This window comes from Bombina bombina, chromosome 5, assembly GCF_027579735.1.
Source record: "Bombina bombina isolate aBomBom1 chromosome 5, aBomBom1.pri, whole genome shotgun sequence".
In the NCBI taxonomy this organism is placed as follows: Eukaryota; Metazoa; Chordata; class Amphibia; order Anura; family Bombinatoridae; genus Bombina; species Bombina bombina.
This window is the reverse complement of record NC_069503.1, coordinates 480,561,680-480,585,883: the sequence shown is the minus strand read 5'-3', so window position 1 is coordinate 480,585,883 and position 24,204 is coordinate 480,561,680. Positions and strand designations below refer to the sequence as shown.

The window sequence follows — 24,204 nt, the reverse complement described above, 5'->3', positions numbered from 1 at the left end:
TAAAGCAAACTGGTGCCAACGTTGCCATCTCATATATTTTAAAATTTCTGAATAAGTAACTAGTATTTTAAAAGGGTTAAAATCCTTTGGACCACTCACTTCTTTGTGGATATATACAGGGTGTGAACCATAGAATAAATATTTTCTCACCCTGGCCCAACACTTTTTGAAGCAAACGGGTGACAACCTTGCCACCTCATATATATTTACCTTTTTTTAAATAAGGAATCAGATATTTTAAAAGGTTTTCAAATCCTTTGGGCCCTCATTACTGTGTGGATATATACAAGGAGTGAGCCCCTTCATAGGATAAACATGTTTTCAGCCTGGCCAAAGCTTTTTGTAGCAAACAAACTTGTGTCAACGTGCCATCTCATACATTTTACCTTTTCTGAATAAGTAACTGGTATTTTTAAATGGTAAAAATACTTTGGGCCACTCATTTATGTGTGGAGATATACAGAACGTGAGCCCCATCATAGGAGAGACATGTTCACAACCTGGCCCAACACAATTTATGGCAAATAAACTGGTGCCAGCCTTGCCACTTTATATATTTTACCTTTTCTAAGTAAGTAAATAGTATTTTAAAACGGTTAAAATACTTTGTGCCACTGATTTCTGTGTGGTTATATAGGGCGTAAGCCTCTTTATACAATCCAAGTGTTTTCAGACTGTCCCAAAGATTTATATGGCAAAGTAACCCTTTCAAAATAGACGTAACCTATTTAGAAAAGGGAAAATGTGTGATTTGACAAGGTCGGCACCAGTTTGTCATAAAAAGCGTTGGGTCTGGCTGAGAACATGTCTGTGCTATATAAAGGGGCTCACGCCCTGTATATGTCCACACAGAAATAAGTGGCCCACAGGATTTTAACCCTTTTAAAATACCACCTATTCAGAAAAGGTGGCAAGGTTGTCACCAATTTGTTTGCCATAAAGAGTATTGGGCCTGGCTGCCAACATGTCTGTCCTATGAAGGGTTCATGCCTTGTATATTCCACACATAAATGAGTGGCCCAAAGGATTTTAACGTTTCAAATTACCAGTTACTTATTCAGAAAAGGTAAAATATATGAGATGGCAAGTTTGGCACAAGTTTGTTTGCTATAAAAAGCATTAGGCCAGGCTAAAAAAAAGCTTATCCTATGAAGAGCTTCATGCCATGTATGTATCCACACAAAAATTAGTGTCCCAAAGGATTTTAACCCTTTTAAAATACCAGTTACTTATTCAGAAAAGGTAAAATATATAAAGTGGCAAGGTTGGCACCAATTTGTTTGCTATAAAGAGCGTTGGACAAGGCTGATAACGTCTGTCCCATGAAGAGGCTCACGCCTTGTATATATCCACACATAAATGAGTGGTGCAAAGGATTTTATCCCTTTTATACTATCAGTTACTTATTCATAACAATCAAAATTATGCCATGGTTGCCATCTGTTTATTGCAAAATAAGATGTTTTTTTTTAATAAAATGTAAGTTTGTTTAGGTTTTTGGAAAGAGTATTATTTTATTTAAAATAAAAATAATGCTAGATATTTTGTTTATATTTTGAAAATTGCAATCCATTGCAGAATAAGAAGCTGACTAAATAAAAAGATAACTTCAGCCTTGTACATGCTGCAGCTTTCTTGTACTGTGTTAATGTTCTTTCAGTGGTTACTTTATAAGTGACAATCAGCATACACCACTGTGAGTGAACATTAATAACAAGAAAGCTGCAAAATGTTTCAGAATGACTGTCTATAGGTTGTTTGTTACATTAAAGTTGATTATAAAAAAAATAAAAACTTTGAGTGGAGGTCACATGTTTCCTATCTAAAGTGGAGCTCCAATCTGCAGTTAGACTGACTCATTTGTTGCTCTCTGATTACGATTGGCTAAGACTGACCACATGTTAAACGTGGAGACGCTGTTGTCAGTTTTACGTCATCACGTTTGCGTCACCGGAAGTGCGACGATTCGGCGTGGTTATAGGCCGTGAGGAAACCTATTGGGTATGTTCGCAACTGTTTGAGTAGTTTTCAACGCAATATTGTTGCAAATGTGTTTTTTTTGTAACGCAAGTCAGTGGTATTAATGTAAAAAAGACAAAGATTTGTTTTGCTCATTTTTAAAATTTTGGTTGGCTGAAATGTACGTACATTTGGCAGACGGTGGGGGAAAGTGATGCAGGAGCAAAAAAAAAAAAGAATGGATATTTATACTGGAATGTGCAGTTTTACATCCTGAAATGAATTGACCTTTTTTAATACGTTTGAACTAAAAATCACAGAGTTATAATGGGACACAGAATCTTTATGTATACTCGACAACAACACGACCACAAACATAAAAACAAAAAATTCTCAGTGCAGTATCTTTTTGTTTTACAAAATATCTGTAATACAGTTTAAAACAATACTCTTAGATGCATATACAGTTAATGCCCCAATGAATAGTTTTCGATAGACAGCTTTGCTGTATAGATAGTTTCCACAGCTATTTTAAATTATAGTGTTAACACACTTCAGCTTTAGTTGTTTATTTTCAAGCTTTATATTTGCAGTTGTGAGATTTGTAACAGACATATCAATAACAAATGCTTCTAAGGGGGGCAAAATAATACAAATAGGATATACCTCATGTTTTTCTAATACTTCTGAAATAAACAATCATTTATCACGTCTCTAGTTCTCAAGTGTGTTAAGCATTTTTTAAGGTTATTTATAAACTATATGAAGAGACTTTATGAAAAGCCATGCAAAAATAGGCCTTGACAAATTCTAGGGTCAGAGAACTACAACTCAAAAATGTACTTTTGGCTCCCAAACTATTATTATTGACTCCTATGTTTGACAGTGATTTTTCAATCCGTGTACTAAAATCATCCCCTGTGCTGAAATGTTCTTTTATTCAACATGCTTTGGTTATCAACAATTTCTAAAAACATCAATTTTGTGTGTAGTTTATGTATCAACAACATCTGCCTCTAAAAGTCGATTTGTGATCACTTCCAGGTAGTCTTTTGAAAACTAAGAAATGCAGAGGGGCATTGACCGCAGCACTGAGGTCCCAATCCACAAGTCTCACATAATTGTTCATGTAATTACAAAGTGGTTTATGTCTCATCAAAGGGCCAATGTAGTTGTTAGTTTATGTGCATAAAATGTTATTAATATTTACTTATTAAATGATTTTCATCAGTGTTGTAAATAGATTTTTCTTACAAATTTAATTAATGTAAATCACTGATTCATCATCCAATAATGATCCGACTCGTACGACCGAGATGGAAGTCGAAGCATACACATTAGAGACTGCATCTAGCTTCTTGCAGCTTCTACAAAGTAGCAACGGTTCCTAGATGTCACTTAAAGGAACATTCCAGACAAAATTGGAATTCACATAGATGCATTTCAGATATGAATAGAAGCATTTTTGTAATATACATGTGTTAGCAAAAATGATTCTTATAAAAGCTATAGCTGTTTCAAAAGTGTATTGAGGTATGCACTGTGCACCAGCATTTTAAACACAGCACTTGCTCAGACAGCCTAAGGTGCTTGTACTATCTGGTAATGACTCGATTTGTTACTTGCGGGCATGATACAAGCCCCATGATACAAGCTACAGTATTTAAAATGCTGGTGCACTGAGAATATCTAGCTATACTTCACATGCACGTGCAGAGAAAAATGCTAACACTAAAACAATGATAACTTTTACTAGAAGTATTTTTGCCAATACATGTATATTGCAACTATGTATTCAAATATAGAATATTATTCTATTCAAATATGTAATTCATCTATGTGCATTTGAATTTTGACCGTAATGTCCCTTTAAACCCCTTTGTGTGCGCTCTAGAGAGACGATCAGCAGTGGTTGCTAAAGCAACCTTTGACACATCCTGCAGAGCTGATTATGCTCGGCATAAAAAAATAAAAAGCCTTACGGAGGGACATTTTTTAGCACCTGCACCTGTTTATTTTTTGAGCTTGCCATTTGGATTACGTTTAAGGCTGTGACTCACTGCAAGCTATGCAGCGCGAGGCAAAGCAGATGCTTTGCACCGCATCTGAAGTTCAAATATTTCATCTCTGAGTGCTCAGCTACGTGACCTGACGCAGCTGAGTGCTCAGTTATGAAAAGGCAGGACACACTGAGAGCACACCGCTGCATATACACGTTGCGTGCCGCTCCGCTTGCAGTGTGTCATAGCCTTTATACGTTAGGGACTTTACTTAGCTATGTGAACATTTACAGTGATCACCAAACTGTAATACCCAAAATTGAAACTACCTTTGAAAGATGGGTCAAGTAAGGGAACATGGGAGTCTGCAATGATTATTAGAAACCACTAAAAAAAAACCCCAGGGAATTCTTATCATCATTCGTGTTAAATGTGACCCTCTGCTATAGCTTATATGGTTGTGTGGCTCCAAATTTACAGAACATGCTCAAATTGCCAGTGACATAATTGCTGGTTTCACTCTATAAAACAGCAAGCACTGGGAACGCTGACTGACATGCTAGCAGAGGAACTGGTTTCCCTTATAAGAGTATACAGCATCCCTGCTAGCGTGTCAGTTTCATCAGTGTTCTTTAGCTGGAGCAATAGAAAATGTACACATTATAATAAAGCCTATAATAGTAGAAGTGTATTATGAGTTGATTTACATGTAAGATAATAGGCTGTAATATAATTTTGACATAATATCTAATTGAATGCGAGTTAAAAAGTTATATCCTATATTATAAAAGGCCAAGTGTTTGTCTGAAGCCGTCATGCGCAGTAGAGACAAACACTTGGCCTTGAGATAGGGAGCACGAGATACACAGCATAGGGAGCGCGAGGTACACAAACAGCTGTGAGGTCTGGGAGCGCGAGGTAAGCTGATTGAAACAGCCTGTGGCAAGAGATATGGAGCGCGCTCCCCAGACCTCACAGCTGTTTGTGGCCGACGGGAGCGTTGCGATGGGGGCGTGGCCGGGCGGAGTCCCGCGATGTGAAGACAGAGCCAGAGAGGGAGCAGGAGAGGGGGGGAGAAGGGCCAAAGGGGGGGGAGAGAGAGCCGGGGGGGAGGGAGAGAGCCAAAGAGAAGGGGGGGGAGAGAGAGAGAGCCAAAGAGGAAAAAGAGCCAAAAAGAAGAGAGAGACAAAGGGGGGGAGAGCCAAAGAGAAGGGGGAGAGAGAGAGCCAAAGGGGGGGAGAGAGCCAAAGAGGAGGGGGGGGGGCAGAGAGCCAAAGAGGAGGGGGGGGGGGAGAGAGCCAAAGAGGAGGGGGGGGGGGAGAGCCAAAGAGGAGGGGGGGGGGGAGAGAGCCAAAGAGGAGGGGGGGGGAGAGAGCCAAAGAGGAGGGGGGGGGAGAGAGCGCCAAAGAAAGGGGGGAGAGAGCGCCAAAGAAAGGGGGGAGAGAGCGCCAAAGAAAGGGGGGAGAGAGCGCCAAAGAAAGGGGGGAGAGAGCGCCAAAGAAAGGGGGGAGAGAGCGCCAAAGAAAGGGGGGAGAGAGCGCCAAAGAAAGGGGGGAGAGAGCGCCAAAGAAAGGGGGGAGAGAGCGCCAAAGAAAGGGGGGAGAGAGCGCCAAAGAAAGGGGGGAGAGAGCGCCAAAGAAAGGGGGGAGAGAGCGCCAAAGAAAGGGGGGAGAGAGCGCCAAAGAAAGGGGGGAGAGAGCGCCAAAGAAAGGGGGGAGAGAGCGCCAAAGAAAGGGGGGAGAGAGCGCCAAAGAAAGGGGGGAGAGAGCGCCAAAGAAAGGGGGGAGAGAGCGCCAAAGAAAGGGGGGAGAGAGCGCCAAAGAAAGGGGGGAGAGAGCGCCAAAGAAAGGGGGGAGAGAGCGCCAAAGAAAGGGAGACAGAGAAAGCAAAGGAGAGGGGGGGAGAGAGAGCAAAGGAGAGGGGGGAAGAGAGAGCAAAAGAGAGGGGGGAAGAGAGAGCAAAAGAGAGGGGGGAAGAGAGAGCAAAAGAGAGGGGGGAAGAGAGAGCAAAAGAGAGGGGGGAAGAGAGAGCAAAAGAGAGGGGGGAGAGAAAGCAAAAGAGAGGGGGGAAGAGAGAGCAAAAGAGAGGGGGGAGAGAAAGCAAAAGAGAGGGGGGAGAGAAAGCAAAAGAGAGGGGGGAGAGAAAGCAAAAGAGAGGGGGGAGAGAAAGCAAAAGAGAGGGGGGAGAGAAAGCAAAAGAGAGGGGGGAGAGAAAGCAAAAGAGAGGGGGGAGAGAAAGCAAAAGAGAGGGGGGAGAGAAAGCAAAAGAGAGGGGGGAGAGAAAGCAAAAGAGAGGGGGGAGAGAAAGCAAAAGAGAGGGGGGAAGAGAGAGCAAAAGAGAGGGGGGAAGAGAGAGCAAAAGAGAGGAGAGAGCAAGGGGTGGGACCGCTGTACTGCAAAAAATGGCCCGTGTACACGGGCTTTAGTACTAGTATGTAAATTATTCTATTCACTCTGGTAAAGCACATTGTATAAACTGCAAAAAACACAGAGAGAGTTATTATAGAATAAAATATGTACTGATTTATTAACACATATATAAAAGTTAAATAGTTACTATACCACCGGTGGTTTCACAATAAAATAAGTAATACTGTTTAAAAGCTCTTATAAAAACGGGGATGGTCTCCCTTTAAGGAAGAAAGGTAAGTAGCAGCAAAATGAACCTGGAGTTAAGTCTTTTCAAATGTATCGGACAACAAAAGAAACTTGCTTTTAAAGGGAACAACGTATCTATAGTTCCATTCACGTTTAAAATGTAGTAGTGTATATTGACAAGTTAATCCGTTACTTCCAAGTACCCTATAGCCACTATAAATTTACTCACTCTTGCCACACTTTTTGTTTTCGGCAATGTTGATACCCCAATGGGTCAGCACAAACTCCTAACGGCAATCTCATAGCCGTATTTTCACCACCTCTTAGGCGTGTGCGATTAGTCTTCAGTGCGTTGTTTTTCAGCATCCGTGTATCCCTCACAGGTATTTTCTCTCCTTGTGGGTGATGCGCTGTGAACATGATTACGTTCTGGGGGGTGGTGAAATTTCTTCAGGCTAGGGATCGCTTGTTAATCTTTGGCATCCGTTGAGAATAAATTTCACCCAGAGAGCGCTCTCAAAGAAAATAAATAGTATTCCCAAAAATCTCACTCTTACATCTACGTGTTTCAGCTGTTAACTAGCTTTTATCAAGATGGTTCTGAGTGTTTCTTTTGCCTTTAAAGGGCCAGAATAGAATTGTTTACCACCACAGATGGCTTTTGACTGCACTCTATTCTCATTACCAGTCTCACAGCTATCAGGATATAGCTGCAGACATCTTGTGATAGTCATGTTGTGTAATCAGATCCGACTCTCCAATACCTTCTGGTGGTTCTTTGAGAGTGCTCTCTGAATGAAATGTATTCTCAACGGATGCCAAAGATTAACAAGTGATCCCTAGCCTGAAGAAATTTCACCACTCCTCTAGAACGTTCACAGTGCATCACCCACGAGGAGAGAAAACACCTGTGAGAGATACACGGACGCTGAAAAACCACGCACAGAAGAATAACTGCACACGCCTAAGAGGTGGTGAAAATACGGCAACAAGATTGCCGTTAGGAGTTTGTGCTGACCCATTGGGCTATCAACATTGCTGAAAACAAAAAGTGGGGTAAGAGTGAGTACATTTTATAGTGGCTATAGGGCACTTGGAAGTAACAGATTAACTTGTCAATATACACTACTACATTTTAAACGTGAATGGATATACTTTGTTCCTTTTGAAAGCAAGTTTCTTTTGTTGTCTGATACATTTGAAAATACTTAACTCCAGGTTCACTTTGCTGCTACTTACCTTTCTTTCTTATATAAAGGGAGACCATCCATATGAGCTTTTAAACAGTATTAACTTATTTTATTGTGAAACCACCGGTGGTATAGTAACTCATTAACTTTTATATATGTGTTAATAAATCGGTACATATTTTATTCTATAATAATTCTCTCCGTGTTTTTTGCTATAATGTTTAGAATTTTTCTAAAATATAATTCTTATATGCAGAATTATATAACATTATTTTAGCAGTAACTTCAAAAATGAAAAGTATTTGCAGATTTTGAAGTGTAACGTTGGACTCCGCTCCAGGATCTACTGAGCGGGCCTTGGATATCCAGAGCGGAAGCAAGCTACATTTAGTCCAATAGCGCGACCGGGCGTGCTGTGACTAGCCAGCAAGCCCGCAAAGTGCTTTGGATATCCAAGACCCACTCAGTAGATCCTGGAGCGGAGTCCAATGTTACACTTCAAAATCTAGAAATACTTTTAATTAGTGATGCACTGAAATGAAAATTCTGGACAGAACCCGAAAATCCAGTATGCACTTGGCCGAAAACCGAAAATGTATTTTTTCAAATTTTTTTTCAATTTTTTTTTTTTTTTTTGCATAATTAGACTATTTAATGACTGAATCTGAATTAAAAACCTTCAAGCCAATAACAAAAAAACCCCACACTTTTATTGAAAGTAACACACCAAAATTGGACAAAAATATCTTAAAACAATAATATGCTACACAATAATTTTACTAAGAAAAAAAAAAAAAAGGCAAAAAATGCCATTTTCGGCCAAAATGTTTCTACGACCAAAATTTCGGTGCATCCCTACTTAAAATATCAAATATCAATATACTGTATTATTCTTTATTTAGTTCTATGTAACAGAATCAGATTTGTTTTTTGTTTTTTTGTTGTGTTTTTTTTTTTTTTTTTTTTTTTTACCAATTATCCAAATAAAGTATAATCCTATAAAACTCATTATATGCAAAACAGTAAGTCAAGTAATGAACTTAAACAGCAGCTGTAGGCTAGCATCAAATTTAAAACATGCTACACAATAATTTTACCGAAAATAACAGGCAAGAAAAACGATATAGCCAAAAATGCAATTTTCGGCCGAAACATTTCTGCGACCAAAATTTCGATGAATCCCTACTTTTAATTTTTGAAGTTACCGCTAAAAAAATGTTATATAAATCTGCAGTGTGCAGAATTATATAACATTTTATTCTGAATGTTTTCTGTCCCTTTTAATTCAGTGTCCATGTAATCAGTAGTATTTGGGACAAACTTCTAGAACCCTGCGAGATAGAATCCGAGAACACTTATTAAACATCGAACACAAATTTGAGGGACATAATCTATCTAAACACTTTAAAGAAGCACATAAGTGTTGAAATATTGGGAAATACATAAATATTGGGGAATTTAAAAAGTACACCAGAATTGAAGAGGAGCAAATTTTGAGAACAAACTTCACCCGAGATGCCTAAATAAAGAATTTGATTTGAATTAGATTTTTTAAAGAAAATAGGAATATTGTTTTTTTCAGTTTAACACTATAAGTAAATACACTATAGAATGAAATATTTCTTCATTTTATTTATTATTTTTAATTTTTATTTTGAGTTTCTATTTCACCCATATTACAAATTATTGTTAGGATTACATTTTACAGTTGTGATATATCCACAGGATTATAGAAATTGTCTTCTATACATGGTTACAAAAAAGGAGCACAGGTCACAGAAGACTAGTCAAAATATCTAAATGTCATTTTGTTACAGATACAGACTACAAAATACATAACACTTACAATTTGGGATGACAAACCATATCTAATCTCTATATTTAACTTTCTTATCTGCATTTATATGTTAACATTTAAGTATAGGTTGAATTCTATAAATGAAAGGTAATCTGGGTCTTTTAAAGACCCAGAAACAACCTAATTTGCTAAAGCACCTGGAGGGTATTTAAAGGCAAAAGAAACACTCAGAACCATCTTGATCAAGGCTGGTTAACAATTGAAACGCGTAGATGTAAGAGACTGAGATTTTTGGGAATACTATTTCTTTTCTTTGAGAACGCTCTCTGGATGAAATTTATTCTCAACGGATACCAAAGATTAACTAACAATCCCAAACGTGAATGGAACTATAGATACTTTGTTCCATTTAAAAGCAAGTTTCTTTTGTTGCCTGATACATTTGAAAAGACTTTTAACTCCAGGTTAATTTTGCTGCTACTTACCTTTCTTCCTTGTATAAAGGGAGACCATCCACATTTTTTATAAGAACTTTTAAACGGTGTTACTTATTTTATTGTGAATCCACCAGTGGTATAGTAACTATTTAACTTTTATATATATATGTGTTAATGAATCGGTACATAATTAATTGTATAACAACTCTCTCTTTTTTGCTATATTGATTTATAGAGGTTTTTTGGGAGTAATTCCTCTTAAGAGAGTTGTTAGTTGTGATTGGTGCAATATTGGATATATCTTAGACTGAGATAATAGGTATTTAACACATCTCTTTCTATATATATATATATATATATATATATATATATATATATATATATATATATATATATATATATATATATATATATATATATATATATATACGTTGCCAAGGGAAACCAGTTTCTCTGCTAGCGTATCAGTCGGCATACCACTTGTTACATTGACAATGCACTATTACGTACACACTCCTGTGTTTGATCAGCAAGCTTATGCAGGAAAAAAATGCCCTTCTCTTGGGCGTTTGGAAAGACCTTGTCTTAGGGCTATTTTGGCAACTTTCAAGTAAGAATATAAAAAATTATCGTTTTTAAAAAAAGACCAGCACTCACTTACAGGCTCTCAGCTAAGATTTAAAAGCAACAATGGAAAGGTTAGTTGCCGCATCTGGCCAAATGGGACAAGCCCAGGTACCTCGTCAAGGTCTGGGGTTAACTGCCTGTCACTCTGGGGACCGGTATGAGAGTGCAGTTCCCTTCCAGACATATTTGTCTGTGTGTGTGTGTGTGTGTATATATATATGACTTATATGTAGTCTTCCATTAAATCAAAATTCTAGTGTAATATAGAAACTTTCTAAATACATTAATACCTTATTTGCTACATTTTTTTTTTTTAACAGCCAAACGCCCTCCCTCCAACACTTGCCTTATTTGAAGGAGAAGACAAGGTAAGCAACTGTCATTTTGGTAGCAAAATATGCATTGTTTGCATTTTTCTTACCATCCCCGCTGATGCCAATTATGGACTTGTATGTTGCAGGATTTAGCTTGTAAATCTTGAAGTGCACACTTTCAATTCTCAGAACTGGAAATATCCATAATTTTTAGATATATATTTTTTTTTCAACTACGGTTAAACATTTTATCATTTTTCATTATAATCTCAGCGTTTCATGTATTTTTAAAGAAACACTAAAGTCAGATGTAAAGGGACATGGAACGCAAAATGTTTCTTTCATGATTTAGGTAGAACATACACTAGCAATGTACTATGGCATAGCGTGTTGTGCAGGTTATTTGTAGGATCCCCTTCGTATCACTGACATACTATTGGACAGTACCTCCCAGAACTAGATATTCATTTAAACTTACAGCGTGGGCAGTGTCTTTGAGTTGCTTGTTATACCACACTGTACATGGGATGTTTGTTATTCCTCAGTCCTTGACTAATTAGTGCATATCCCATTTTTAGATCTTGATATTGATCCACTATCTTAGATGGTTTGATACTCTACACCACCATTCACAGTGGAGGATGTTATAATCCACCTCATTTCTCTAACCCATTATTTGATTGGGTTTAGTAATTCTCATATTTGATTTATTACACCTCCCCACATGAGTCAAATAGGTATACCTAGGGGCTATTTATGTTACTAGGTGACCAGTCTGATCTTTGGACTCTTACACTATGAGATTTACCGATGATCACTTATTTATATACGGCTACATATGTTTGTCTTGAGTTTTTAATGAGTAAATGTTTTTAACTCAACTTTCCAATTTACTAATTTACTTTAATCAAATTTAGATTTGCTCTCTTGGTATTCTTTGTTGAAAGCTAAACTTAGGCTCATATGCTAATTTCTAAGCCCTTGAAGGCTGCCTATTATCTCAGGGCATTTTGACCATTTTTCACAGCTCGAGGGCGTAAGTGCATGTGTGCCTTTTAGATAACATTGTGCTCATGCACGTGGAGTTACCTAGGAGTCGGCACTGAATAAAATGCATGTCTGTCAAAAGAACTAAAATAAGGGGCAGTCTGCAGAGGCTTAGATAAAAGGTAATCACAGAGGCAATAATATGATGATAATAACAGTGTTGGTTATTCAAAACTATGAAGCGGGTAATAAAGGGATTATCTATCTTTTTAAATAATAAACAATAATTCTGGAGTAGACTGTCCCTTTTAAAGGGAGCCCAAAGCTTGAAATTTAATATAAACTTTCCAATATGCTTCCATTATCAAAACGTGCACATTACCTTAATATGCACACTTTCTGAGGCTTCAGCTCCTACTGAACATGTGCAAAGTTTATACTTTCATGTATTTTGTGATTGGCTAATAGCTGTTACATGATACAGGGAAAATTGAAATTTGATGACTTTTTTTTTTTTACTGCTCATTTTAAATTCAACTATTGCATTGTATTTTTATTGTGTACAATTATTGAATTCTACTGTATTTAGTGGTCCTTTAAAGAAAAGTGCAGCATGAGCTTTTAACAACTAAGACATGAACATATTTTTGCCAATTGTATTTAATAACTAATATTCTACCTTACATTTTTTTTCCAGAGTCTCAAAATGTCACTTAAACCTTCTCAACTCAAGAAGCTAAAAAAAAGGGTTTGCAAACTTTTGCCATCTTTATTTCAAGTTTTCCTCAATAAATTCTTATACATAATATACAGAAATACTTTGTTTTTGTGTGTAGGTCGCTTGGCTATTATGTTTATGGATGCATGCATAATTGTTAATTTGAAAATCGAGCTTGTAATAGAAGATAAATGCAAATTAGACTGCTTGCACAAGTCAGTTTATAGGTGACATGTAAGTAAAAAAGAAATAAAATATATATAATTTCATGACAACCTTAAAAACAAGTTTGAGATTATTTCAAAACCGACTGTGAATACAAGAAGCCACTCGCATACCAATAGTGCAAAACAACAGCTTTAATTGCCTGCAGGATCACAGTCACATACCTATTCATATGTCAACATAGCTTCTAAAAAGCAGAAAAATACCCAAGTAAAAAAAACAAACTATAATGGATATCATAGCAAACAGTCTATGACATAGTTTTGAAATGGATGCATCCTTCAAATAGCAAAAATATTACCACTCGGCAGTTTGTGCACAAAGTTGGACTTAAACAGTGTTTACTCTGTCTCCAATGTTCTTTAATTAAAGGGACAGAAAACCCCAACATTTTTGTCATTTATTTGGATACAAATTTAAGATTTTAAACATATTTCTGGTTTACTTCCATCATGAAATGTGCTTCATTTTCTTGTTATCCTGTGTTGAAGGAACAGCATTGCACTACTGGCAGCTTGCTGAAAACATCTAGTTAGCCAATGACAAGAGATAAATGTGTGCAGTCAGCAGCTAGCTTCCACAAAGTCTGTTGTAGGGCTCCTCTCATTTGAACAGAACACTTTGCAAAGCATAGCTAATGAGCACTGTATTTAATTTGTCTGATGAAGGGGCACCACCCCAAAACATCACTTTGAATAATAAAGGATACAGTTATTAATTGGGGAGTGTCTGGAGAGAAAGTTGTTTATATATGTTACCAATGGGCACCCTGCATGATGATACATTGGAAGTTAAGGTGTGTGTGTGTGTGTGTGTGTGTGTATGTATATGTATATGTGTGTGTATGTGTGTGTATATATATATATATATATATATATATATATATACACACACACACAAATACATGCGCGCGCGCGCGCGCACACACACATAAACAAGATAGAGTTTATGCACAGTCTATCAAAAAACCCTAACAGATGATACAGCACTAAAAAAACACCACTGTGAGATACTGTGCTTTTTGTGCAGAGCTTTCTTACTTTTTTTTTTTCCCCCAGTTGTTTTTTTGGTAATCACAAGCTTAGTGACCTCTAGTGGTGGTTAGAAAAACTGCAGCCCTGTAAACAAGCTGATTGAGGCCCCCTGAAAGGACAGGCTGGGTAGCAGTGGAGGTCATTGAGACCCTTGTAGTTACGCCCCTGATATTTAGTAAACCTTTGCAGTAGTAAGTTAAATTTGTTTAGTGTTTGTAAGGATAAGTTTAATATTGATGTAATAAAACATCTGTAGTTTTTTTGTTAATCTAAAGGTGCATAATTTTATTTATTTTCTTTCCAGGCATTCTTTTCCAAACAGAGCGGAAAATATGTATGTTTTGTAAGTATATAAAGTACTACAATGTACCAAAATGGAAAAAGTACAGTGTGCTTGCTTAATCAGATGTCTCATATTTATGTAAGTCTGGGGCTGTGGCTGACAATTTTATTTTTTAAATTTTAATAGGCAGCAAATTCAATGATCATAAAGTTGGGATTCAGCGAAAAGATTCTAGGAGTTCCGACTCCCAGTTTTTGCCACATTTAAAACAGAAGTGCACACTTCCCTAGTACTTGGCCATACCTTTTATGTTGGGTTATGCACAGTCAATTTAATTATTCAGTTAAATGGTCTGAAATGTCATAATTTAACTTTCCTGTGTACTTCTATTAAAAAGTTTCCAAGAGAACAAGGAAGTTTGATAATAGAAGTAAATCAGAAAGTTGTTTAAAATTGCATGCTCTGTCTAATTCATGAAAGGTTTAATTTTGACTTAGCTGTCCCTTTAAGTAGTTCACAGTCATCCCCCTGTTTTGAATGTAGCTTAGGTGTGTGTGGTGTGGATGACTGTAAAGCAGATTATAAAGTGGCATAAACTATTTAGGTGGGCGTTACTTCCTGGAAAGCATGTTATGCGTGTTTGCACACAATACATAGCCTCTGCAACATTTTAAAAGGGTGATTTTTGCATCCTGGCATCACAGTTGTGCACAGAATTCTGTACCTAATTCAAAGGACAATGCTATTGATTTCAGAGACCTCTGATCTGCATTTTGGGAGACCATCCCATTACATGCCAGAACAAGCCTTGTGCTGTCTGTGTGCGCGCAAGGCAGGTGTGGGAAAAATGCTCAAAAGTAAGAATGCTTTAAAAAAATAAACATGTTAATAGTTTATTTTTATCAATTAAAAAAATGCAAATTGAGTGAACAGAAGAAAAATCAAAATCAAATCAATATTTGGTGTGACCACCGTTTTGCCATCAATTCTTCTAGGTACACTTGCACACAGTTATTTAAGGAACTTGGTAGGTAGGTTGTTCCACACATCTTGGAGAACTAACCACAGTTCTGTGGAATAAAATTGGGGCCAATCAAATGCCTCCCTGATGGTATTGCATGATGGATAAGTATCTGCCTGTACGTCTCAGCATTGAGAAGTCCATTAATTCTGACCAAATCCCCAACTCCACTTGCAGAAATGCAGCCTCAAACTTGCAAGGAACCATGCTTCACTGTTGCCTTCAGACACTAATTCTTGTACTGCTCTCCAGCCCTTTGGCAAACAAACTGCCTTCTGCTACAGCCAAAGATTTCAAATTTTGACTCATTTGTCCAGAGCACCTGCTACTATATTTGTGCTTCACAGTTCCTGCTTTTTCATGTATAGTTGAGTTGCTTGGCCTTGTTTCCACGTCAGAGATATGGCTTTTTGGCCATAAGTCTTCCATGGAGACCACTTCTGACCAGACTCTGGACAGTAGATGGGTGTACCAGGGTCTCACTGGTTTCTACCAATTTTAAGCTGATGGCACTGCAGGACATCTTTGGATTGCAAAGGGAAGTAAGCATGATGTGTTTTATCTGCTGCACTTAGTTTCCTTGGTCAACCACTAAAATTGATGCTGTTTTGAAGGCAAAGGGTGGTCACACAAATATTGATTTGAATTCATTATTATTATTATCATCGTTTATAAAGAACCAACATATTACGCAGCAGTGTAATATTAAGTATACAGTTATGGGGTACAATAAACAGAAGACAAATACATAAATCTTACGTATACAGTTATGGAGTACAATAATCAGAAGAAAATTACATAAATCTTAAGGATAGAGGCCCCTCCCTTGAGTCACTTGAGATATAAAAGGATTAGCATGGAGTATTGACCCTTAGACTTGACAGTAAGCAGGTTATTTGTCACCTTGGTAATGGCGGTTTCGGTAGAGTGGGGCGAAAGCTAGATTGCAAGGATCAAGAAGATGGTTAGATGAGAGAAAGTGTTAAGAGCGTTTATAAACAATCCGCACAAGAAGTTTAGAGACGATGGGAAGGAGAGTCTGGGCAATAGTTGCAAGGGGATGCTGGATCGAGTGACCGTTTTTTTAAGAATAGGTGTAATTATATATGTGTGTGTGTGTGTGTATATATATATATATATCTATATATCTATATGTGTGTGTGTGTATGTATATATATATATATATATATATATATATATATATATATATATATATATATATATATATATATATATTTCCAGATTAAATGGTTCATTTTATGCTACTGAGTTTTATGCAGTTTCCAAAATGTAGTACCTAATATATTCTGACTCTGTTTTACAGACTTGCAAAATTCCATTTGGGTCTTCTCAGGAGCTTCGTATACATTATATAGATACCAATCATAATTTTGGTTCAGTGATACGAGAGGTATGATACCTGCTGTTTGTAAATTTTGTTAATCGCGCTAACCATAATGGAATCTGCATTATTTTTTTTTTTTTATTATTATTATTTTTTTTATACATGTATAAGGTAAATATAAGTTGTAAGCAAAGTTCACCTTCATAAGATTCCATTAACATTATGCATTGTTGGAAAAGCTAGTAAAGTAAACTCCATCTGCACTTTTAATGCCATTATCCTACAAGGTCTCCAAAAACCAATGGCGAAGCCATGCATGTCTATTTCTGCCCAGAGAAGCTTTTACAATCATTTGTGTCATGACTGCACAAGCGGTATATAAATAATTTCAGTGAGAAACCAAAAGTTTTTCCAGTCGTAGTGTGGATGCTACAAACTCCACTCTGTTATAGTATGGATTTTGGGTTGTTTCCAGTACTTTGGGATCATGTCTTTAGCACCATTTTTCATAGTATGTAATAGGTAGTGCCTGAATTTGCACGTTACTCAAGGCAATTTATTAAACAATATAATGAAAGGATCTGTCTCTAAATTTACTCCTATCACTTTTCCCACTTCTTCTAGTATTCTAAGCTAATCGGTATGAATTCCTGTGCATGACAATCTTATGTAAGAAATTTCCTCTTTCCCCACAATTTCTATTAAATAGGTTGAAATAAGCTATTTTTTATTTCTATCTTCTTTTTTTTTTTTGCTCCAAAGTTCTTTCACTCCAAATTGTTGTTCGTATATAGTGGGACAGATTTTTGTATTTTTAAATATTCTTTCTCATTCAATGGACTTTAAAGTATTGTTTTTTTTTATGTGCATCGTATTAATAGTCAATATAGGATTGCATTGCTAAAGGTGTATATATAAAATACGATTTAAAGCTGTATTAATCACAGTTTGGCATGTAGTTAGGGGTCCAGAATTTGGAGCATCCATTGCAGCCTTTCTGTTTACAGTAAAAAAAAAAAGCCATAATTTTGAGCGGCAAAATAATGAAATTATATTGCCTTTTTTTTTTTTTTTTTTTTTTTTTTTTTTTTTTTACTATGCATAATTTAAACATTACAATTACAGTTTGTCTCCTTGACATATAGTACTATTATGTTAATGATTTCTAGCATCATGGAACAATCTCTACAAAATTACCTGCATGTTAGTGAATGACACTTATAGTGGTGAAGAGTATATCAGGTGCCTTCCACTATCTTTTTCTTTTGTTTTTGGCAATTGTTCTCAATAATTATGTGCACAACTTTATCATGTGTGAGCTGGACTGACCTTTCACTAGCAACATAACTAGAAACAGTGGGACAAATGAGTAATATGTTCAAATTTTCAGTATAGTAGGTCATATGAGTGATAGACTTAAGGACCAGGCATTTCAGACTAAGACTTCCCCAAAAGACCGGAGCATTTTTAGAATTTTTGCCATCACTACATTTGAACAGAAATAGAACCTTTTTTTTTTTTTCTTCTTTTTTTTATTTACCTATCAAAACTATATAATTTTTTTTTAGTAGACAACACAAAGTATTGATCAATCCCATTAAAATTGTATAATAGTTTTTTTTTCTTTGCAATTAACCATGGCATACAAAATTAAATATTTAAAAACATTGTAGTAATAATTTTGTCAGCAAAATATTAATTATCAGTAAACCTGTGGAGTATATTACCAAAAAGAATGTTTTTTTCTTTTTTTTTCTTTCATGTTTTTGTCTGTTTTGGAAATCAACATTCATCTTCATTAAAGAACGCAAGACAAGGTAAGTGTTTTTTTTTTTTTGTTTGTTTTTTAAATTACACACTTTTTTTTTCTTCTTCAAATCACCTTTTTTTCAAAGTTTAATTTATTGTTGTGAAAGTTATATATCCTTTTATGACATAGTTTTATTTTCAATCTTTTTGTGACATGTGCAGAATATTATTTTGTCTGAAATAGCCAACACTTAACCCCTTCCTGTCCGGACTTATTTGTCTACATCGGAAAAAAAGTTCTGATGTAAACAAAGTTAAACAGTTAAATCATACGATCATACATGCAATCACGTGATTTCAATGATGGGATTGTGTCTGGGGGGAGTGCCTATGACACTAGGCAAGGCCTCCAGCCCGCGATCCCATTCGTTAAGCACTTTTGGCTTCAGTACAGCCAGAAGGCTAGTACCTTCTGTGCCGTCCTAAGGGCGTTAAAGCCAAGTGCGTTTAGGACGGCATAGAACGTCCTAAGAGCAGGAAGGGGTAATGAAATGTTATATTCAAGATATTTATTGCTAGGTGCAAATTTAAGCTGTAATTGTTCTACAATGTTTTCTTTAAATGGCTTTTATTTGTAATCAATGTATATAATTGTCAGTAAATTAAAAGGAATAGTCCAAATTAAACCAGTTTAGTCTTTCATGATTCAAAAAGAGCATTCTTGGCTATTTTTCAGAGAATATGAATGATAACACACAAACTTTTCTTTCACTCATGGTTAGTGTTTGGCTGAAGCCATTATCAATCAACTGTGTTTACTCTTTTTTTTTTTTAAATCATAATGACAACAGAAACTACCCAAATGACACTGATCAAAAGTTTACATACCCTGGGGATTTTGGCCTGATAACATGCACACAAGTTGACACAAAGGGGTTTGAATGGCTATTAAAGGTAACCATCCTCACCTGTGATCTGTTTGCTTGTAATTAGTGTGTGTGTGAGAGAAAGGTTAATGATTTTCTGGACTCCTGACAGACCCTTGCATCTTTCATCCACTGACGTTTCTGGATTCTGAGTCATGGGGAAAGCAAAAGAATTGTCAAAGCATCTGTGGGAAAAGGAAGTTGAACTGTATAAAACAGGAAAGGGATATAAAAAGATATCCAAGGATTTGAGAGTGCCAATCAGCAGTGTTCAAACTCTCTAATCAAGAAGTGGAAAATGAGGGGTTCTGTTGAAACCAAACCACCGTCAGGTAGATCAACTAAAATTTCAGCCACAACTGCCAGGAAAATTGTTCGGAATGCAAAGAAAAACCCTCAAATAACTTCAGGTGAAATACAGGACTCTAGTGGCGTCACTAGGGTTGGGGTCACCCCCCCTCCCCCCAGAAAGCAGACGCGCACACACACATACAAACACTCACTGAGCTGAAAATTCTGCTCTCTGACTCTGTTCCAAGTCCGTCAGTGCACAGCCCCGGGCCACGTGCCTACCGCTTCTTATGGCCAATCACCTCTGCACTCTGCCCACCCTCCCCTCCTACCTCTTCAGTGTGCACTTAGTGTACCGTAACTGTACCGGTCTGGTGGGCATCATACGTGGCTCCTTCACTTTAGAGACAGTGTCAGACTGTCATGCGGTCAGGTGCCAGGCATCCCCCTCATGATTTCCCAGTTCCCGTTTAGAGTGACTACACTGCTCCACACGTCACTGAGCAGTGAGCACGGATAGGCAGGCAGGATTAGGCTAGCAGCGCAACTTCACAAGCCCCACAGCACGCCCACAATATTCATAGTGAAATTGGGCAGGGAAGGAGCAAAGTAAAAACAAGCAAAAGCAGCCGGGAAAACTATTTGTGGAAATTGCAGCGCTGGCTCAAGGGGCAAGAAAAAGAAATGTCTACAACTTCCCCAGTCCCACAAATTCACAAGTTCACAAATGCTGGTCCCTCTAATAAAAAATATATGCATCTTTACATGTATTTCTTTGAATTTCAATAAAATTTAAAAAAAAAAAATGTTTTTCTTTTTGGTGGTGTCACCCGGGTGCGGCCCGCACCCCCCTAGTGACACCACTGCAGGACTCTCTGAAAATGTGGTGTGGCTGTTTCAAGATGCACAATAAGGAGGTATTTGAAGAAGGATGGGCTGCATGTTCGAGTCGTCAGAAGAAAGCCATTACTACGCAAATGCCACAAAGTATCCTGCTTACAATACGCCAAACAGCATAGAGACAAGCCTCAAACCTTCTGGCACAAAGTGATTTGGGGTGATGTGACCAAAAGTTAGCTTTTTGGCCACGACCATAAACGCTACATTTGGAGAGGAGTCAACAAGGCCTATGATTAAAGGTACACCTTTCCTACTGTGAAACACTGAGGTGGATCGCTGATGTTTTGGGGATGTGTGAGCTACAAAGGCACAGGAAATTTGGTCAGAATTGATGCAAGATGAATGCAGTATGTTATCGAAAAATACTAGAGGAAAATTTGCATTCATCAGCCCGAAAGCTGCGCATGGGACGTACTTGGACATTCCAACATGACAATGAGCCTAAACAAAAGGCCAAGTCGACCTGTCATTGGCTAAAACAGAATAAAGTGAAGGTTCTGGAGTGGCCATCTCAGTCTCCTGACCTCAATATCATTAAGCCACTCTGGGGAGATCTCAAACGTGCAGTTCATGCATGACAGCCCAAGAATTTACAGGAAGAATGGGCAGCTTTACCATCTGAGAAGATAAAGAGCCTTATCCACAAATACCACAAAAGACTTTAAGCTGTCCTTGATGTTAAAGGGGGCAATACACGGTATTAAGAACTGGGGTATGTAAACTTTTGATCAGGGTAATTTGGGTAGTTTCTGTTGTCATTATGATTTAAAAAGAGTAAACACCCTTGATTGATAATAAATGGCTTCAGCCAAACACTAACCATGAGTGTTTTTGTGTTATCATTCATATTCTCTGAAAAATAGCCAATAAATCATAAATTCTGCCAGGGTATGTAAACTTATGAGCACAGCTTTATATGTCTCTTGTCATTGGCTTACCAGATGTGTTTAGCTACCTTCCAGTAGTACATTAAACACATATATAAAATACTTAGAAACCTCAAAGAACAAGTAGTTCTAAGTAGACCTGGCAAGTGAGCCAAACACCAGTGGCATTTGCACAACCCTGTTGGTCACAAGTTCTTTCTGCCAGCAGTGACCAGCAGTTCTCAGAGGTTTCTGAGTCATACTTTAACTATGTTTTAACCCTTTTGCAGGGATTAAACACACAGACTTGCAGGGTCAGTAGTGCTAAAATGTCATGCTCTATGGATTTAGAACATGTAAGTTTTTTTTGCACTTCAATGCAAAATCTTGGCATAATCCCTTATCTCCCAGGTTCCAGTATTCTCTGCAAAGGAGAAATGTGCATAAAATGTAAAGCAGCTTCTTATTGGGCATTATAAATAGCCCTCCCAGGTACAAAGTTATTTGGGATCAACTGGATTCCTACCAAAGAATATGTAATAACATTTTACAAAACAAATGCAAGCACAGTCATTCTGGTTATTAAACAGTTTAGGCCCAACTGGTTTAACCACACAATACAGTAGTAATGTCCACTTCAAGCTAAAATCATGCAATACAAGTTTTATGCATTTCTTGGTTACACCATGAATAATGTCACACCCCTCCATGTGACCTGGCTGCATGTTTTTGTAAAAAAGATTATCTTTGGAATTTAAACATGGGGCAGCAATATCTTCTAATGTATCACTTTTTTTCCCTTTAGGAATGAATTTAAATGAATTTGCACTTAATAATTAACTTTATTAGACCAATTGATTTTTAGTATTTAGCTGCACTCTGTAGTACATAGTAAAATGGTCTGGCATTAAAGCAATTTTACTATTTAAATGTTTGTTTATATCAATTTAAATCTAATACTGTAGTGTCAGTTATGTACCTCCCATTAATCCTTCCTGGCTATTAGAGCAACTCCTACATCCCCGTTGGTGGAGAGGAATATGTCTCTTCAAGTCTTATAAGAAAACTATACTTTGCTAGAGGAACATGCATTTTAAAATGCCTTGTTAGTTTAAACAAATTGATAAATCTACTATATCCCATTACGTACTTCACATTACTTTTATTTTTTATTGTCATACACTTTTTAAGATCTTTAAAATAAAAAGTAGGAGAGTGGTAGCTGGAAGATCTAAACAAAATACAATGTGTACACAGCTAAAGATAGTTGCTTCCCTTCTCCTTTATTGTATAACAAATCCTCCTTCAATAGCGGTGGAGATCTTTCCAGATATTAAATCAGTGGTTTCTCCATGTACTGTTTCAAGCAATCTCAAAGTAAATAAACCAACAATAGCCCAATACTGATTAGAAAACAGGCCATGCATGGAATTTACTCCACTTTTTCCGTAAGTACTTTCCATTTAGTGCGTGACCTGTTTCCAATCTTTCTTGGACTATTGTGGGTTTCTTCACTTTGAGGTTGATTGAAGCAGAACGTGGAGCAACCATTGATGTAAACCATGGGAAGATCTGCATCCTGCTATTGAGGGAGGAGAAGAAAGATTTGCATATGCACTTGCCAATTACGTCCACAGTGTTTAGCCATTTATTTAAGTTTATTTTTTATTACTTCTATCATTCCTTTAATATGAATCTGTGAAGATGTTTTGATCAGTTCTTTTGTTGTGTTTAATTGTTTTATGTTTACCTTTTTTTCCACAGCCACTGGAGACAATCCTATTTTACCAGATTCTACGAAACAAAAAAAAAAAAAGATTGGTATGCTTAACCTCTGATATGCTCTTGACTTGACAATGCACACATACAAAGTCTTTTTTATTTATAGTGTCACTCACATATGTCTATGGCACAGTACAAAGTCCAGCTACTGTATGTTACTGTCGGCAGTTTGATCTTGATGAATAACTAAAAATGAACTTCATGGAGGGGCATATACTAGCATCTTTTATGTGGAAACTGGAAAATACTGACTCTGGTCTTAACACATTTCTGTAACTATGGTTCCTAAAATTATCTTTCTGGCTCCTAATTCTTTGGATACTTCTTACTTGATAAATAATCATTCCCTTTCTCACCAAAGCTATGTAACTTGCTTAAGTTTTAAATTAATGTCACCCCTGTGTACTAAAGAACCTATATCTGTGTTCTTGTTTAGTAAAACACCAGAAGGGATAAGACCGAATATCGAGGAACCACTCGGTATAATATGCAGACAACGCATAAGAGCTTTAAAGCAAGTCTGAAGCTCACACTGCACCAGCTAACTCCTAATGAAGCCCATAAAGTCTTTTGGCAAGGCATTATACTGTCGGAATAAATGAACATGAAAACATTTTTTTTTTTTTTTTTTTTTGCTGTATCTTAGAGTATTTTATTTAAAAAACATTTAAAAAAAAAAAAAAAAGCACAGGGCTTGTCCCTGCCAACCAATACAACTACGGGCATTACCATTGAGCATTTATTAGGTGTGACCGTGAACTATTTATACATACTTGATACCTTTTTTGGCATAGGTTAGGTTTGATAGAAAGTAACAACCTCTGATTTCCCTAGCTTTACTACATACCCTTCTTGTTTACTTTTTTTATCTTAAAGGGACATGAAACCCAGCATTTTTCTTTCACAACTTAAAAAGTAGAAAAAAAAAAGTTTGTTTACTTTATTCTTTTGGTATCCTCTTATGAAAAGCAGGTAGCTAGGCTCAGGAGCGTGCACATGTATGGAGCACTTCTTGCAAAACGGTTGCTATTAATAGTTATACATTGTGCAAACACTGCTGCCATCTAGTTTTCAAAACCATTCTTGCAAAACTGCTGCTATATAGTTCTCCCGACATGTGCACCCTTCATACCGAGGTATTCTCTTCAACAAGAA

General features: G+C 36.9%; 1 protein-coding gene across 1 annotated transcript in view; it reads left to right on the top strand.

The window, feature by feature from the left end:
- Positions 1 to 1,943: 1,943 nt before the first annotated feature.
- The window catches only part of LOC128660492 (uncharacterized), a 212,942-nt gene continuing 190,681 nt past the window's right edge, over positions 1,944 to 24,204 (top strand). The window contains exons 1-7 of the mRNA XM_053714379.1: positions 1,944 to 2,001; positions 10,929 to 10,976; positions 12,607 to 12,657; positions 14,191 to 14,229; positions 16,515 to 16,601; positions 18,340 to 18,352; positions 23,032 to 23,088. Of these exons, the coding sequence (XP_053570354.1) occupies positions 12,616 to 12,657; positions 14,191 to 14,229; positions 16,515 to 16,601; positions 18,340 to 18,352; positions 23,032 to 23,088 (238 nt within the window). The 5' untranslated portion in view covers positions 1,944 to 2,001; positions 10,929 to 10,976; positions 12,607 to 12,615. The remainder of the gene's footprint in view (positions 2,002 to 10,928; positions 10,977 to 12,606; positions 12,658 to 14,190; positions 14,230 to 16,514; positions 16,602 to 18,339; positions 18,353 to 23,031; positions 23,089 to 24,204) is intronic.